A 15,609-nucleotide genomic window follows, 5' to 3' on the forward strand; every position below is an offset into this window, starting at 1 on the left:
TCTACAAATGGAGAGAATGCCTTGCTATCTTCATACGCATCAGCTGTTCCCAAGTCTACTAGCAAACGAATCGACAAAAACCCTGTCAGGTGCAGACAGGTAGAAGGGTTCTACTCTTTAGCCGTCTTGGAGGATTTTAAAATCTGCAGCTTGAGCTCTTTGATCATCATCTCGAGCTTCTGCCTCGCCTCCCGCTCCTGCCGGAGCTCATCCTGCAGCTCCTGCCGGTCAGCCTCCGCGTGGTCCAGTCTCTGCCGCAGCTCTGCCAGCTGTGGGATTCAAAGAGCTTGTCAGTGGGCAGTCAGTCTGGGTCTCCACTTAAGCCGTAAAAATCTACTTCAAACACTGTCTACAAAATAAACTCCATGTTTAAGGCTATCTCCCAAATACTGACGACTTTCAATTTGACGTTTGACCTGACACGAAATCAGAGTAAAACAAAGGTCAAGGCAAGTATACGCTTCTGGCGCCCTCCCTCCGCCCTAAACTAGACTATCGCGTTCATCACTCCGTAGGTGCTCCAAGCAGTTATTTGGCTATCACCCCTAAAGTTGTGCTACAATTAACAGAACACAGCCGCACATTCATTTCTGCTAGGGCTTCAGAGCTGGCTGCCCTCAGGTTAGCAGCGCAATTCTCTACAGACCACACCATCGGCGTTCCCCATATGCTTGGAGAGACTGGCTTAGATGTGCATCTGCTCCTCACATAGCGACTCGTTACTTGACACTTGGCATTTAGGATAATTAAAAATCTATTTTGCCTTTGCAATATACACCTGAGAGTAACGACCACCAAGGTGCTGGGTGAGAGGAATTCTGGCTGTCATAGGGTTACGGTTAAATGTCAACTGGGCCATGATTCTTAGTGGTTTGCAGTTAGCTATCAATGATGTCAACTCAAACACTAGCATCTGTTCATGTAAGGCCAATTTTCACCAGACAACTTGGCCTTTGGAACATAACTATTTCAGTAAGTGAGAAGGAGGTATGTAACTGCTATGCAGAGAGAGACAAGCAATTTAGTCACTGAAATATGGAAGCCCAATACAAGTTTAAAATAAAATAATAAAGATATAAAATCAGGAGCTCTGGTGGCCTAGTGGCAAGAAGCTACACTGCAATCCCAGAGGTGTGTGGTTCGAATCCACCAGATCCTCTGCTGGAGAAAGAGGGGCAATCTCCTCCTGCACCTGTCATATCTGATTTGATGATACACGCACACAATGATAAAAAAATTTTTTTTAAAAAGATATAAAATTGTGGAAGAGGGCTGTGCTTCACAGAATAATCTCCTCTGTAATCTATCCTAATGGAAGGAGCCTGACCCTAAAGAACTCCTTTAATAGGAACAGGACAGAACCTGTCATCATCTCTAAGTTGAAGGGGCAGCGTTCCATCAAACGGGGCATTCTCACCTGTGCCGCATATTCAGCCTCTCTGTCATTTTCAACATTTGAGTCACAGGTACACTTTTGCTTCATCACCTGCTCTAGTTTTTTCTCCAAGTCTCTCTGCTCAATATAAAATTCTTCCATTCTTTGAGCATGTTCATTCTGCAAAGATTCCAGCTCCTTCTGCAAATTCTGTTGTTCTTCTGTGAGCTCCTTCATAGTTTTTGAACTACTCAACATTTCCACTTCCTGTATTGTAAAGAAACACCATTTTTATTTTTTAGGTTGAAAATTTTAGTTCAGAAAAGCTTAAAAAACAGCCCACAATCAGTTCAATATAAATGTGATTTAGAATATGGAACTTTATTATCATGAAAACTATTTACTCTGAAGAGTTTAAAAGTATGCTATAATTATTTAGTAATGTAAAATTCGAACAATTTTAAACTGTTCTTGCAACACATCATCTTGATTTTTCCTAAGAATATGCTAAAGTATCTTTTCATAATAGATTATCATTTAGATAAAAACCTTACCATCTTAAGTTGTTGCTTCTTCTGCAAAATTGAGTTCAATTTTTCCTGTTGTTTTACAAAAGTTTTCATTACTTCTTCCACAATTTTCCCTTTATCATCCTCACAAATGACATCCTTATCAAGAAGTGGAGATAAAGCTGCAGCATCTTGACCAATTTCTTCTTTGCTAGTGTCTCTCACTAAGCTGCTAGCAGCAGACTTGAATTTTTTAATTATAGGACTACTTGAGATTGATGGATCTTTGGAAGACACAAATAAAGAAGCAGAAAGTAAGAAAATAATTTTTGTCCAAAAATCACTAAAATAATCCATAAATTAAAAAGCACACATACTAAGAAATAAATTTACATCTAAAACATGCAAAATTTGTGCACAGAAAATTATAAAGCATCACTGCTCCTGGGTTAGAAGACTTAATATCATTAAAAAAAAAAGACTATCCAATTTGAGCTATTTACTCAACACAAGCCCTATTAAATCCCAGATGGCTCTTTCACAGAAATGATAAATTGTTTCTAAAATTTGTGTTGAAATGCAAGGAGGGATCCAAAAGAGCCAAAACAATCTTATGGGGCTGTGAAAAGTCTATCTACAAGCATTTAAAGAATGAGATTAAACACTATCCTACGTCAAATGAGTCAAAGACCTAGAGCTCCAACTCACAAATGTAAATTTTCAGGACTTCCATTAGGCGATAATTTCTTAGCCCTGACACCTAAGGCAAGTAATCAACTAAAAATTAAGACACATTAAATCTCCTCGAAACTTTTTGTCTCAGAAGGCTCAATGTAGACAAGTCATATCATAATCCAAGTGACAATTCATATATCAAAAAAAGGTTTAATATAGAGAATATATAAATTCTTACCACTGAACAACAATAAAAAGACAGATGATCCAATTTAAAAATGGGGAAACTATCTCAAAAGACATCTCCCTCAAATACATACAAAATGGTAAATTAACCCATGAAGACATTAGTAACCCTCACTGATCACTGAGGAATTACAAATCAAATCCACAATGAGGTACCACTTAACAACCCCAAGTATATAAGACAGACAATGCAAGTATTGAAAAGAATGTGACAGAGCAAAGGGAGGAAGAAAAATCAAACAAGAACAATGTGCAAAAGCTAAACCTACTGGTCTCCTGAGCCTGAAGCTATCACCATTAAAAACAGCAGCTGAGGTTCAAAGTAACCACCCACAATGAAAAAGAAACTTTTTGTCTAAAGTTTCAATTATTCTTCAAAAACTCCTCTCTGATAATACTTAATTAAGTTTGTTTAGTAGAGATTTTGGTGCTTTATTTTTAAAAGCGAATTCGTGAACACTCACCAAAATGGTTATCTAATTCTCTACTTGCTTTCACATCCAGCTTCTCCTGTTCCTCGAGTGACACGTCCGGGTAGGAGCCCGGCTTCTGCTTTCTGTCGGCGCCGTGCAGCTTCTCGGACTGTCTGGGGATGGACTTACTGGCCTCTGTCTTTGTAACATCTTTACACTGGGGTCCAGCAGAAGTAAGAGACACGTTCGGAGCAACCACTCTGTCACACATGTATAAATAGTAGCTGAAAATAAAATACAAACACACGACATGAATTATATTACATTTAAGTAAAAATCAAAAGATTTTAAAGTATATTTTTATGATTAAACAAACGATTCTAGAAGAACAGACAAAACTCAGAAAAGGTCTATACAAAACAGTGAAAAAACTCAGTTTTTAGCAGAAACTATATTGCATTGTTGTTGCTAAGTGCAATCGAGTCGCAGAAAACTCATAGTGACCTTACGAACGAAAGACCTGGACACTTGTATAACTTTCATCCTTTCTCCAGGTTCATAGGGTTTCTGGAGACAAGCTATTTCGGAAGTGGATGCCACTCTTGCTTCCAAGCTTGTTTTAATCAGGAGTCCACCAAACACTGCAGTAGGGACTCTTTTCAACCCAAACCTTCCCTGAAGGCAGGGACACTGTTCTCTTTGCTGTAGTAAGCTCCTTTAGTCCCACCCTGATGTGCCAGAGCCTGAGTTCACCACGAGCCGCAGAGGGGCTCTCTGCCAGGGCCCTTAGAAAGCCCAAGAGGGCAGGTGCTGTAAACCATGCACTGAAGCCCACAGGGAAAGCTTCCGGAAATAGGTTAGTACTTCCTCCTTATTTGATAAAATGTCAATAGTAAACTGTGAAAACTGAGGGATAGCAAATTATGTTCAAAACTCATTAAGTAAATTATCTGAGAAGCGTATGGGACAAATCTGAGTAAAATATTTAAGCACCATAATTTTAACTATAATGAATGTATCAGACAATATAATCATTTGAGCCAACACTTCACCCTTTAAATTCCAGATAATCTCCCCTTACATCTTACTTTCTGTAAGAAACCTGTATTGTTCCTTTTTTAATTCATCATATGAATACTGAATATTAAAAACTCATTATTCTGCTAAGAATACTAATAAGAGTATGGCCCCGAAGAATGCATCCACATGCAGTAAGCATAACTCAGTAATAACTGTGTGAATGTAAGTTAGACTGAGACTTCATCACCATGCTTGGAGAGGATCCTTGGACAACATGGGCTTGTGAGGGTCCTCTTACATTTGGATTTTTTTCCTCCTTATGAGGTGAACTCAACTTCTGCATGTGTCTGTAACACTTTGAGGTACTGACCATCTATACATGAGTAGCTAGTCTGAGTATCACTTTTTGTAAAAAGGATTTTCTTCATTTTCTGGTGTTTGTTCTACAATCAACTACACTTACAGCAGCAGACTCTTTAAATATATAGTTATATTTTTTATAATAATAAAATAATTTATCTTTAAAATAGCACAGTTAAAAAAAAATAATAAAAAAATAAAATAGCAAAGTTACATACTGAATTCCTGAAGATTTGGGTTACTTCTTAAAAAAAAGAGAGGAAGAATTGTCATTATTTATCTGCAGAGTACCTGAACTTTCCAATCATGTAATTAGAGCCATTAAAATAGCAAGAACCTATTAAAAAGAAAATGAGCTAGGTCTGGGGTGGTGTAGAGGGGGAACCATATAGTCAGAAACATCAAGTAAAGGTTATTTAAAATATTCAAAACAGTTCATTTCATTGCCTATTATCTTCACACTTTTTTGAAGCAGAAGAACCCATACATACTTTCTCAACCAAGATAAATGAGCAGAAAAGTACTAAAACAAATGTACTTTTTATTGAAATCTGCATTTTCAATGATAATCTCTGATTAATAAGAAAATCAGAAACTATGATGAATCCCAAGCCCTATAACAGTTATCTAGCAAATACTGTAAATGTTCAAGGAGTAACTGAATGCTCACCTAGGGTGCAAAAATGAGTGTGTCGGAGAAACATCTTCACCTTCCTGCTTTATAACAGGGTACCAGGACCTTAAGTCCATTTCTGATGATGTATCCATCTGTAGGGAGGGGAAAACAGGGGGAGAAATACTTAGACAAAGAGCAGGTGCATTACTTAAGGGCCATTTGTTATAAGGAAGTCTGTGCTAAGATGACCACATCCAGTCTCTTGGACAGAAACTCAGACAAGGCTACAGGAACTATGCAACCACAGTACCAGTTTCGGTACAGTTGTTACAGATTTACAGAAATAAGTTCACATTTATGAAATGTATTCTAAAAGCCGATTTTAAAGAAGGTTACTGTCATTGTGTGGACCCTTTGAACAACAGACCTGAGCCCTGCTCTGTCTTGTGCCCTCACCATCTCTGATATACTTGAGCCCACTGTAATCTCAAAATTGAGTAACTCTGGTATTTACTGTTGCTGCAATAACCAGTTCATTTTATTAGCATATTAACCAGATAACATTTTATAGTCATAACCATTCTGCAAAACTTAATCCAAAATCTTTTTGTGAGAACTTATCAGTAAAGCCTATTTTCTCATAAATAGGAAAGAACTTTTCTCTAGACCTAAAGGAGGAACTGTATTGGTAATAAGGCAGGTGAAGAGGCAGCAGAGGAAGGTAACTGACAGCTTATGAGAGAGCTCTACCTGTGGAGAACATCAACAAACACTCTACTAAGTAGGGCCCGGTATCTCATTTATACAGATTAGAAAATTGAGGCTCCAAAATTCAAAGTGAATAATCTAAACTTATGAAATTCTCCTCTTATTTTCTTTCTATTCATGTATATCCTTTTCTCAATCGTCATCTCCAGACATTTTCATTTTAGTAACTCAAATCACACTTTTGACAAACTCCTCAGTAGAAGTTCAGAATCTGGCACAAATTCAGCTAATTTATAAAATAAATATTCATCTACACAGTACATCAGAAAGGGAATTGGCTGCTACACCAGAAATTTTGAGAGATGTACGGTGACAGGTGGCAATCGAAGGAGAGATGAGAACTACAAGACTCAAAAACTAATTTAGAAGGTAAGGCAGCCCACAGGTTTTAGCACAGACCAGGGTAAAGAATGTGAGTACTTCAACTGCTTCCCATCTCCAACATAAGAGAATGTAATAACTGATATTTAAGGTCAGTAAGACATAGTTAAACTGCCATTTAAAAAGACATATCTATTTATGATATTTTAGAATTTCATAAAGATGAAAGCTACCAAAAAAAAAAAATCCACCCCAAAACCAAAACCACCCAGTGAGTGCCTGAAAGAGTAATCTTTATCTAGCTTGTTATTACTGAAAACTTAGAAAATTCAGATGACAACATCAAAGCCTCAAAAACCCCTTTAAAACATCATGAACTGCTCCACAGAAGGGCAGTCTCCTGCCATGTGATTACCTGCCTCTGAAAAGCCACTGGAGGGTCAGCCATGGGTCGGTTCCGACTGCCCAGGACACAACAACAATCCTACTGCCCAGATCTCTAACCAGTGTTCGAGTTTCCCGTGCAAAATCCCCGACAAGAGGCCATCCAGCTTCTGCTTCAACAGCAGCTCCAAGCTAAGGGCTAACTTAGGTTTGTATTCTCAGTGTCTAGAACTCTGTCTGGCATACAGTGGAGACTCAATAAACATGTGTTGAATGAATTTTTAATGAAAGGCAAGCACATTCATTCCCAGGGTAGCCTCTTTCTAGGGAATTTACTGCTACTAAGAAACAACATCTCTCACATTAAATATCCTTCCACTGCACGAATCACCAAAACCTAACAATGTTTGTACTACATTTTTAAACAGCAGACGCTATAAGTTTACTTAAATAATACAAGTTATCATAAATAAACAACAGCAATGATGATAAAAATACATGGAGCTACTTTTGGCTAATATGCTATGGTATAAGCGTTTATAACAAATTATCCTGGTTACATGTTAAGAACAATTAAGAAAAGCACATATTACACATTCATGGGATGCCAGATTTTCTCATCTATTCTGCATTTGTGTCAACATACAAATTAGATTTTTTTAAAAAAGAATATAAAGGCACAGCAGTAATGCTACTGATCACAATGAAAATTAGAAATAAAGATATGATCATCTACAGTCTTTTTCTTACCTTTAAACAAGGCAGGAACTTATTCCCTTTGTGGATTACTTAAACATTAAAATATATTTTATTACTTCATAAAGGGAGAAAGGAGACCATTTAATAGCTTAATGTTAAGGCCTTCACATTTTTAAAATGCTTTTCTCTCTCACTTTGTCTCCCATTATCTATTCTTAAGTGAACAGATGGAATCCTCATTTAAAACATATAAGCAAAATTTCAGACATTTCAAGGTTTTCTCTAAACCATTAAATTCTAAAGAATATCTATGAATGCAAAATGTAAACTCCCAAAATTTATAGTTGACTTAACATGAGTAAAAATGAAATGTTATGAAACACTTATCTAAATTCCTCTTACGTTGTCTACAAGAGCTTTAATAAGTGTCCCTAGTAAAAATCTATTGTATTTTTGGCTGTACAATCTTTACTAGCCTCAAAATTAATGACAAGTAGATTGCAACATCTCTATTACAGTGGATCTGAACTCCCAGTAAGTGCTGTGACACCAGGGCTCTGTTCCTAAAACACAGGGGGCCTAATTCCCAAAATCATTAAAGATTTTCAGAACAATCATGTCACCAGAAAGCGAGTATCCACAAGTCTGGTCATTAATTACAGTGAGCTCCAAACCCCTGACCATCCAGAACTCATTCTACAACAAAGAATAAGAAAGGAGAAAGGTACCCACACAGCTACCTTTTTCCCCAGTCTCTACCTTAAAATCTCCATGTGATCTTGGTCAAGTAATCAGTTTGGGTATCGCCTCCAACATAACCAATGCACCTTTCTTTTTCTCGTAGTAAACCTGTTTCACACTTCTTTCTAGCATACCACATTTTAGTCAACAAAGGTCTTTTGAGTTTAATTACTGTGTAATAAAAGCTATTAAGAAAGGTGTGTGAATGTAATACCTACTGTGTCTTAGAAAGGTATCCATATAATTCTAGATCATCAAAAACACGTCTGGGAAGTGAAAGAATTTCTATTAGATTCTTCAGCAAGTTTGAAATGCCATCCCACATTTCTATAATAAGTCACTGATTTTGAATTAGAACTGACAGTGGGTTGTTGTGTTGTTGTTTTTTTTCCTCTGTGTGTGTACTGTCAAATCAGATCTGACTGGTACAGGAGATGGCCCCTCCTGCTCTTGCAGAGCATCTGGTGGATTTGAACCACGTTTCTCTGGGATTGCAGTGCAGCTTCTTGCCACTAGGCCACCAGAGCTCCCCGACAGTGGGTTTTTGAAAGCTATACATCCTTGGAAGGAGAATGCCTACCTTTCTCTGGTGAAAGCTGGTAGATTCGAACCCCCTACCAGAAGTGTGACCTTTTGGCAAGCAGGGTAGCTCTCCAAACTAGGCCACCACTTCCAACCAAAAGGTTGTCATATCCATTCTCTTATGAGCAATTAATCTTATTCAACTGTTTATTTGCAAATTTTCAAAAACATATTTGAAAGTACTCAGAACAACTCAATATGGCAAGATGGAAGACTCCTAGCTGATCTTCAAGTGGGGTCTCAGAGATCGTAAATCCCATGGGAGGACACTGTCCGCCTTTCTTGACCGGAGCACCTGGTGGATTCAAACCAGCTGCCTTTGGGTTTGCACTGAGATTCCTTATCTTCTAGGCCACCAGAGAGCTCCCTGTACTATCATCTGTCTGTACTACCAGTACAGATTCATGTGTTCATAAAAACATGTATTCAACTAGAAAAACACAAAATTCAAGAGGGCTTTTTGATAGGGCAGGCAATAAAATGGGGTTTAGAAAAAAAACAACAACAGCAAACCCACCCAAAACAACAACTCCAAACTCATGGAAATATTTATGACTTTAACAAAATACTGTCAAATCTGCCACAGTTACTTCTGGAACACATTTTACTGCAACAATCTGTAGTTGCCCATGGTCTCCAATGTATTCTCTTCATTTATTTGGGCTTCTGCTGAGGGGTACACTTCCTGCACAAATGCTGATGGCCTAGCAGTGGTAGAAAGCTATACTGCCAAGCCACAGGCAGGTGGTCTCACACACCAGATGCTCCCAAGGAGAAAGACCGGCCAATCTGCTCGAGGGTCAGCTATGGGCCAGTTCCAACTCAAAACCAAAGAGACACAGAGGACAGCAGGGAGTAAGAGGAATGACGTGTTCCAAATTATTAGTCTCAAATGAAGATGTGAAATAAAAATACAAAAACTGAAGCTAATGAAATGGTTACTATGTCTAAATGGAAAATTTCAATTTGCTCTGTATACACACATGTGTGTGTGTGTGTGTGTGTGTGTGTATTTTATAAATAATCTAAAAATCCAAAGTCACTACTTACAAGTAGATTCCTACTCTCAGGAACCTGGTAAGGAACAGCAGAACTATTGTACTTACCAAAGCATTGCCCAATCTGAATATTAGAACTCTAAATTTTCAGACAAAAATCTCTAATTTAGTAAAGCAGAAATTATAGCCCACATGCTCCAAACAGTAAAGAATCAATCATCTGTAATTATCTAACTGGCTATCAATGTGCCTAATGTTGAAAATAATGTCTCTTAAATAAACATCAGCCTTGAAAATTTATTTACAATTTGCTTAATGACCTTTTTACTAAAGATATAAATCAACAAAATCAGAATTGGTGCAAATAACCATCACAGATATTTGTTAAAAAAAATCAACATTGACATTCTTGCATATTATCTATGTTTTGACAAAGACAACCACCAGTTTTTCTAATAAAAAGCAAAGAAAATGTAAACGGATGTATAGAGATAAATGTGATTTTGTTGTTGTTTGTTGTTATGTGCCATCGAGTCGCTTGCGACTCATAGCGACCCTATGTACAACAGCCCTAAACTCCGCTCTGTCCTGTGCCAATCGCACTGTCCCTGACACTCCCATCCCAATTACCCCAGTGACTGAATCAATCCACCTCACAGAGGGCCTTCCCCTCCTGCGCTGTCCCTTTTGCAAATCATACCAAACAATCAAAATCAAGCATATTTCTTGTGGCAGCTTAAAGAGAGTTCAAAACATACCTTCTTCGTAACATCTAACAATAAAACAACAGGTATCAATGAAAAATCAAAACAAAAAAATCATACCTTCTACTGAGACTAGAATTCAATTATTCACTGAGAGCACCTTTTATCACTTCTCTCACCTTAGTTATTAACTATACAAATTAATATAGCTATTACAAATAAATCATGAACTCATCATTACTAACATTTCAGTCCTATGAAATAATAGTATTTGCTACATGGAGCTTCAGGTTTGTTTTTTTACCCCAAAAAGTAGTATTGTGACTATAAATTATACACCAGATGGCATCAGTAATTGCATTAAAGTAAAACCATTTATGTTAATATACTTAAATTTATGTTTTTCTAAAGCCTCCAAGGACTATTACGATTTCCTTGTCCCTTTCCAGGTTAAATGTTCTAACGGATTAATAAACATTTAAGAACCTTAAGGAAAATCAGTAAGAAAAGGAGATTTGACATTTATGAAAATGTTTTTCTAGTTTCTGCTACTGGGTTGGCTTTAACGAGGTCACTGTTACGTGATATCGAGTCAGAACCACCTCAGAGCTCACCCTCCGGCAGGCTTCAGAGGCTGTCTCACACACACACACACACACACACACACGCGCGCACACCCACGCGTGCACGCGCGGAAACTGCCCATCTCTCCCATGGAACAGTGGATTCAAGCCACAACTCTGGGCTATCAGTACAACACCTTACAGAGTACTGAGAATGATTATTAAAACTTCAAATCTAATATGCAATTAAGTCCCAATTCCTCCATTTACCAGTTACACAACAAGAAGATTTGACTTATCTGAAACTACTTTCTCATCTCTAAGGGGGATTAGAATTAATCCTACTTCTCTACCATTAAAAAGGAACCAACTCACAACATTATCAGTAGATTTTTGTAAGTGCTAAGTATAATAAAAACAAAAACTGAAGTATGTTAAACATACCTGTCTCCCACAGAAAAAAATCTTTCTTAAAGGTTAAGATGCTGGAAAATGCCTAAAATTTTCTTAATATAGAATAAAAAAATGCAACACTAGTAAACAATGCAAAAAAAAATTATACAGCAAAAGGATGGAGGGGAGAAATACTTCATTCATTACTTCTCAAAATACAAAAATATATTCTAAATAGCAGCAAATTCTGAGACTTTAAAGTACCACATCCCAGATAAAAAACAGCTTTTCGTTTTAAATCAAACTATAGTATATTTCCAGTTTCAGGGAAGTAAATCCACTCATTGTCTTTTTTAACTTTTAACATGATTCTCAAATGATTGGGTTTTTTTTACACAAAAGATTAGCATGACACCCCAAAAATGCTTATGTCGGAATAATGAAGATTAGCATGAATGATGTGGCCACCTATGGACACTGTAAGGGTCAAGACGCTAATTAGCTTGTGGACAAGATACCACAACTATCAAAACAGACAGGCTTCTAGTTTGGGACAAATCCAGCTGTAAGCACGTTTAGCAGTTCAACCTACTGGCTTGAAGTCAAGTCTACTTTAAAATCAGTTAATAATGTTGCTGTGTGCTGTCAAATCAATGCAAACTTACAGCAGCACCACAGATGAGAACTGCCCCACAGGGTTTCCTTGTCTCCAGTCTTCACAGACGCAGACTGCCACAATTTCCCCAGGGTGGCTGGGAGCTTCAAGTCACCTCCCTTACAGGTTAACAGTCACTGCACCACGAGGGCGGGCTCCTTAGTACCTTTCCCACTCTATGTATCTACCAGACACTAGGAAGTTCTAGCCCGTAAGGAGTTAAACTGCCATCCCCAAGGCCTGTGGTTCAAATACACCAGCTACTTCTCAGGAAGAAGATGGGCAACGACCTCCCCTGCTGAAAATCTGCTCCAGGGTGAGTCTGTCCCAACTAGACAGTGCATAACAACAACAGCAAACACTGGCAGAGGAATTTCAACAAAGTATTAACAGATCCTTTGGGGAAAAGCAAGAAGAAAATGGGAATGTTGTTTTGTTATGTTCTGTGGAGTTGGAAACAACTCATAGCTGACCCTCCGGTGGATTTTCACAGGCAGTTAAATCACACAGGAGCTGACGGCCCAACTTTCTTCCGTTCAACAGCTACCTGGTAGATTGAAACCACAGGCTCCAGGATCAGCAGCTCAATGCCTTACCACTTATCTTCATCTACAATTCACAAGAAAATCACTGTAACTAAATTTCTATCAAAATCTTTCAGGTACCTAATATGGCACAGAACATCAAGTCTGAAGATATGACGTTTCTGAGAATAAGATTCAATTAGTCCTGTAATGTGCTTCACTTGTTCTACAACACTGCAAAGGCAGAGATTTCAAAAAATTAAAATAATGGAAAATTAAAGCAATAAAAACTAAATGTGGCCAACCTTCTTGTAAAAATGAAGCTAAAGAACACATATCCAAATGCTCATAAGGATGCCTGTCCTAGCCATTGTTACTGTGTACTAATTATAATCAAGTATATAGATACCAATATCATCAAGTATATAGATACCAAATCTGCATTACCAAAATCTGGTAGCTGAAGATCCGAGTTTAGGCTAGTAATACTACAAAAGAAGTCAAGATTTCTGTGTCACCACGCAGTCCAGTCTGATTAAGTCCTAACTGACCCTTCATTGAGTTTTCAAGGCTATGATTTGCAGGGGAGGAATATACACTGCTGGATTTGAACTAGCAGAAGTGTTTCTGGGTTAGCAGTGCAACTCCCTCTGGACTAGGCCACCAGAGTCCTCTACTGTGTCAACAGGTTTCTCTAGTAATCTATTTTTTTTTTAGCTTAAAATTACTTTTTCTTTATTCTTGGTCAATACTTTTTACAAATATCTCATTCTTTTTAAAAAAAAAAATCTTCCACAAATTCTTTAAGGAAATCTGTCTTTTCCATTTGTTTCCAATACCCATATAAGCCTTATCCATATCAAAGTATGGAAACAATACCTGATATTCGAAGCCTGGAAAATGTTCTTAGGAGCCTACCACCAGCAGAATGGTTTTGTTGAATGTGCACCATTTGTAAATTATTTTACAACTTATTAACAACATGTAAATTATCTGAAGTCCTAAGAAAACAGTTTTACGTAGTGAAGTCATTCTGTTGGCTAACAATCTTGCCAGAGCCATTTGCACTCTCTGGATTTAATTCATTTTGTCTGTAAAATGGGAATAACCTGATTCTTTCCTCAAGGTTGTTTGGAAGGACAAATGAGAACACGTCTGGGAAAAACACTTTCAAAGTGCATTACAAACACATTACACAGTGGTCAGTATTTTTGTTGTTGCATAAGCAGCAACTGTTTCTTAACAAATACGTAGTCACAGTTATATTCTAAATATGGGATTCTGATAGCAATGTAAACCATCGCTGGATTAAAATACAATTACTTGCCTTGGATTGAGTTCTCTGTCCACTTTTCGTACTGAATTTCTCCTTCATTTCCTCTAAGATGATCTTCAATTTCTTTTCTTCGGGTGTTCCTAAGTATTTTTGGTTGACATGAATGTAACAATGCCATTTGGCTGATTCAAAGCCCCAGTGGCAAGTGCGCTTGTCAGGTGATCTGTGTGAGTGCATCACAAACGTCTGAGGTGCAAACATTCCACAGCATTCCAGACACTGAATACAGGGAGCATCTGGCTGAACGTAAAACTGGGGTGCAAACAGACCCTGACATTTGCCCAAGCATTCATGTTCCACTTCAAAGGCACTGCCAGTTTCCTTTAACTGGGCCAATGAGGTTTTAACAGGAAGCATGCTACCACTTTTAGGGAAAGTACGAGGTCGTAATAACGCATTACATAGTCTCTGTGCATCAGTTAACGTGATCAGCCCACAGGATGGTGCGTTGAAGGGGAGTATTCCCAGGACCTTTAAGATATGAAGCTGCTCTGAAGTACACCTTGAACAGTATATGTATAGTTCATCACAGACTGTGTTTATTTGCTGGAGGGAAAACTCTCGGAGCACAGAATTTAAGACCTGGGGCAGACAGAGTCTCTTTTCTCCTCCAACCTGAAAACAAGAAATAGATTCCCTCTCCAACAGAGTCTGGGTGAGTTCAGTGGAACTATCAGAAGGGATGAGCAGTGGGCCAGGAAGAACTTCAGGAGACGGTAGAGGGAGAAACACAGTAGGTGACATACTTCCTTGGGAATACCGAGCGGAAAATGCCGCTGGTCCTCCTAATGAACTCTGACTACTTAAATGGAATTGCGCCAATGTGTGTTTCAAACTGGGATTTAAACTTAAAGGCTCAGGCCCAGAGGCACAAGTTTGCTTGACATGGTCCTCATCCATTCCCACTGGTGCCCCTCCATAACCATCCAAATGCTCTTTCTTGACCGTTGACACCTTATTCAGCAGCATTTTTCCATGTGCATGACTGTCTGTCATCATTTTTTTCACCGGAGGGCTGTCATCGTCTTCCATCTCCTTCAGTTTTTTGCCTGAATTTTGAACCAAGGAGAAACTGGCCTGCAAGTTTTCCATTGTTCGGTTACTGCTTTAGAAAATTAAGTCTGAGATTTGCATTTTTATTTAGCTGCTTCTTTGATGGGGGGGGGGGGAAGGATATCAATACTTATGGTAAATTAATCTTCAAGAAAGTTGCAAATTTCCAGAGAGAGATCCTTAAGAGATAGGGCAACTTTGCTTTTCTTTGTGTAACTCCAGTAAGACGACAGCTCATAAGAAACACAACAATAAGGAAGTCTGTGTGCTTGCCCAAATTCTTTAGGTGTTTTAAAATTAAGTTACCAATTCTCTCAATTTAATATGTCCAGATGCAATTCAATTTTTCTTAAGCCAAACACGTGGAAAGTTATAAAAACCAACACAAGTCAAAACAATGTGGCCAAATTTAATTTAAAACCAAACAAGGAGGAAAAAAAAATGTATCTCTTGATAATAATTTTTTAAAAAGTGGTTGGTGTTGCCAAATTGAAGGCTTTGTATAAATCCTCACACCAGGAAGAGTCTGGCACCACTTGCATTTTACAGTCAACAATGATACTGAGACAAAAACCGCCGTTTGCTTCAAGGATTACAGTTCATTCTTCTTTCAATTAATCTGGAGGAAGAGAAGGGGGGGTGGGGGAAAGTTACATTTGAATTTGCTCCAGAGG

General features: G+C 38.0%; 1 protein-coding gene across 2 annotated transcripts; it reads right to left on the minus strand.

Moving 5' to 3' along the window:
• Positions 1 to 110: 110 nt before the first annotated feature.
• SKIL (SKI-like oncogene) lies at positions 111 to 14,974 on the minus strand. Of its 2 annotated transcripts, none has more exons than XM_006890362.1 (6): positions 13,874 to 14,974; positions 5,269 to 5,366; positions 3,408 to 3,502; positions 1,930 to 2,168; positions 1,418 to 1,642; positions 111 to 269 (listed from the first exon to the last, which is right to left on the minus strand). In XM_006890362.1, exons 1-6 carry the CDS (start codon positions 14,972 to 14,974, stop codon positions 111 to 113), a joined length of 1,917 nt encoding a protein of 638 aa, XP_006890424.1. The 2 variants fall into 2 exon arrangements, with proteins under 2 accessions (XP_006890424.1, XP_006890423.1); XM_006890361.1 differs by having other exon boundaries at positions 3,270 to 3,502.
• Positions 14,975 to 15,609: the final 635 nt, after the last annotated feature.

Source organism: Elephantulus edwardii, unplaced genomic scaffold (genome assembly GCF_000299155.1).
Source record: "Elephantulus edwardii isolate Elephantulus edwardi_28Jun2011 unplaced genomic scaffold, EleEdw1.0 scaffold00088, whole genome shotgun sequence".
In the NCBI taxonomy this organism is placed as follows: Eukaryota; Metazoa; Chordata; class Mammalia; order Macroscelidea; family Macroscelididae; genus Elephantulus; species Elephantulus edwardii.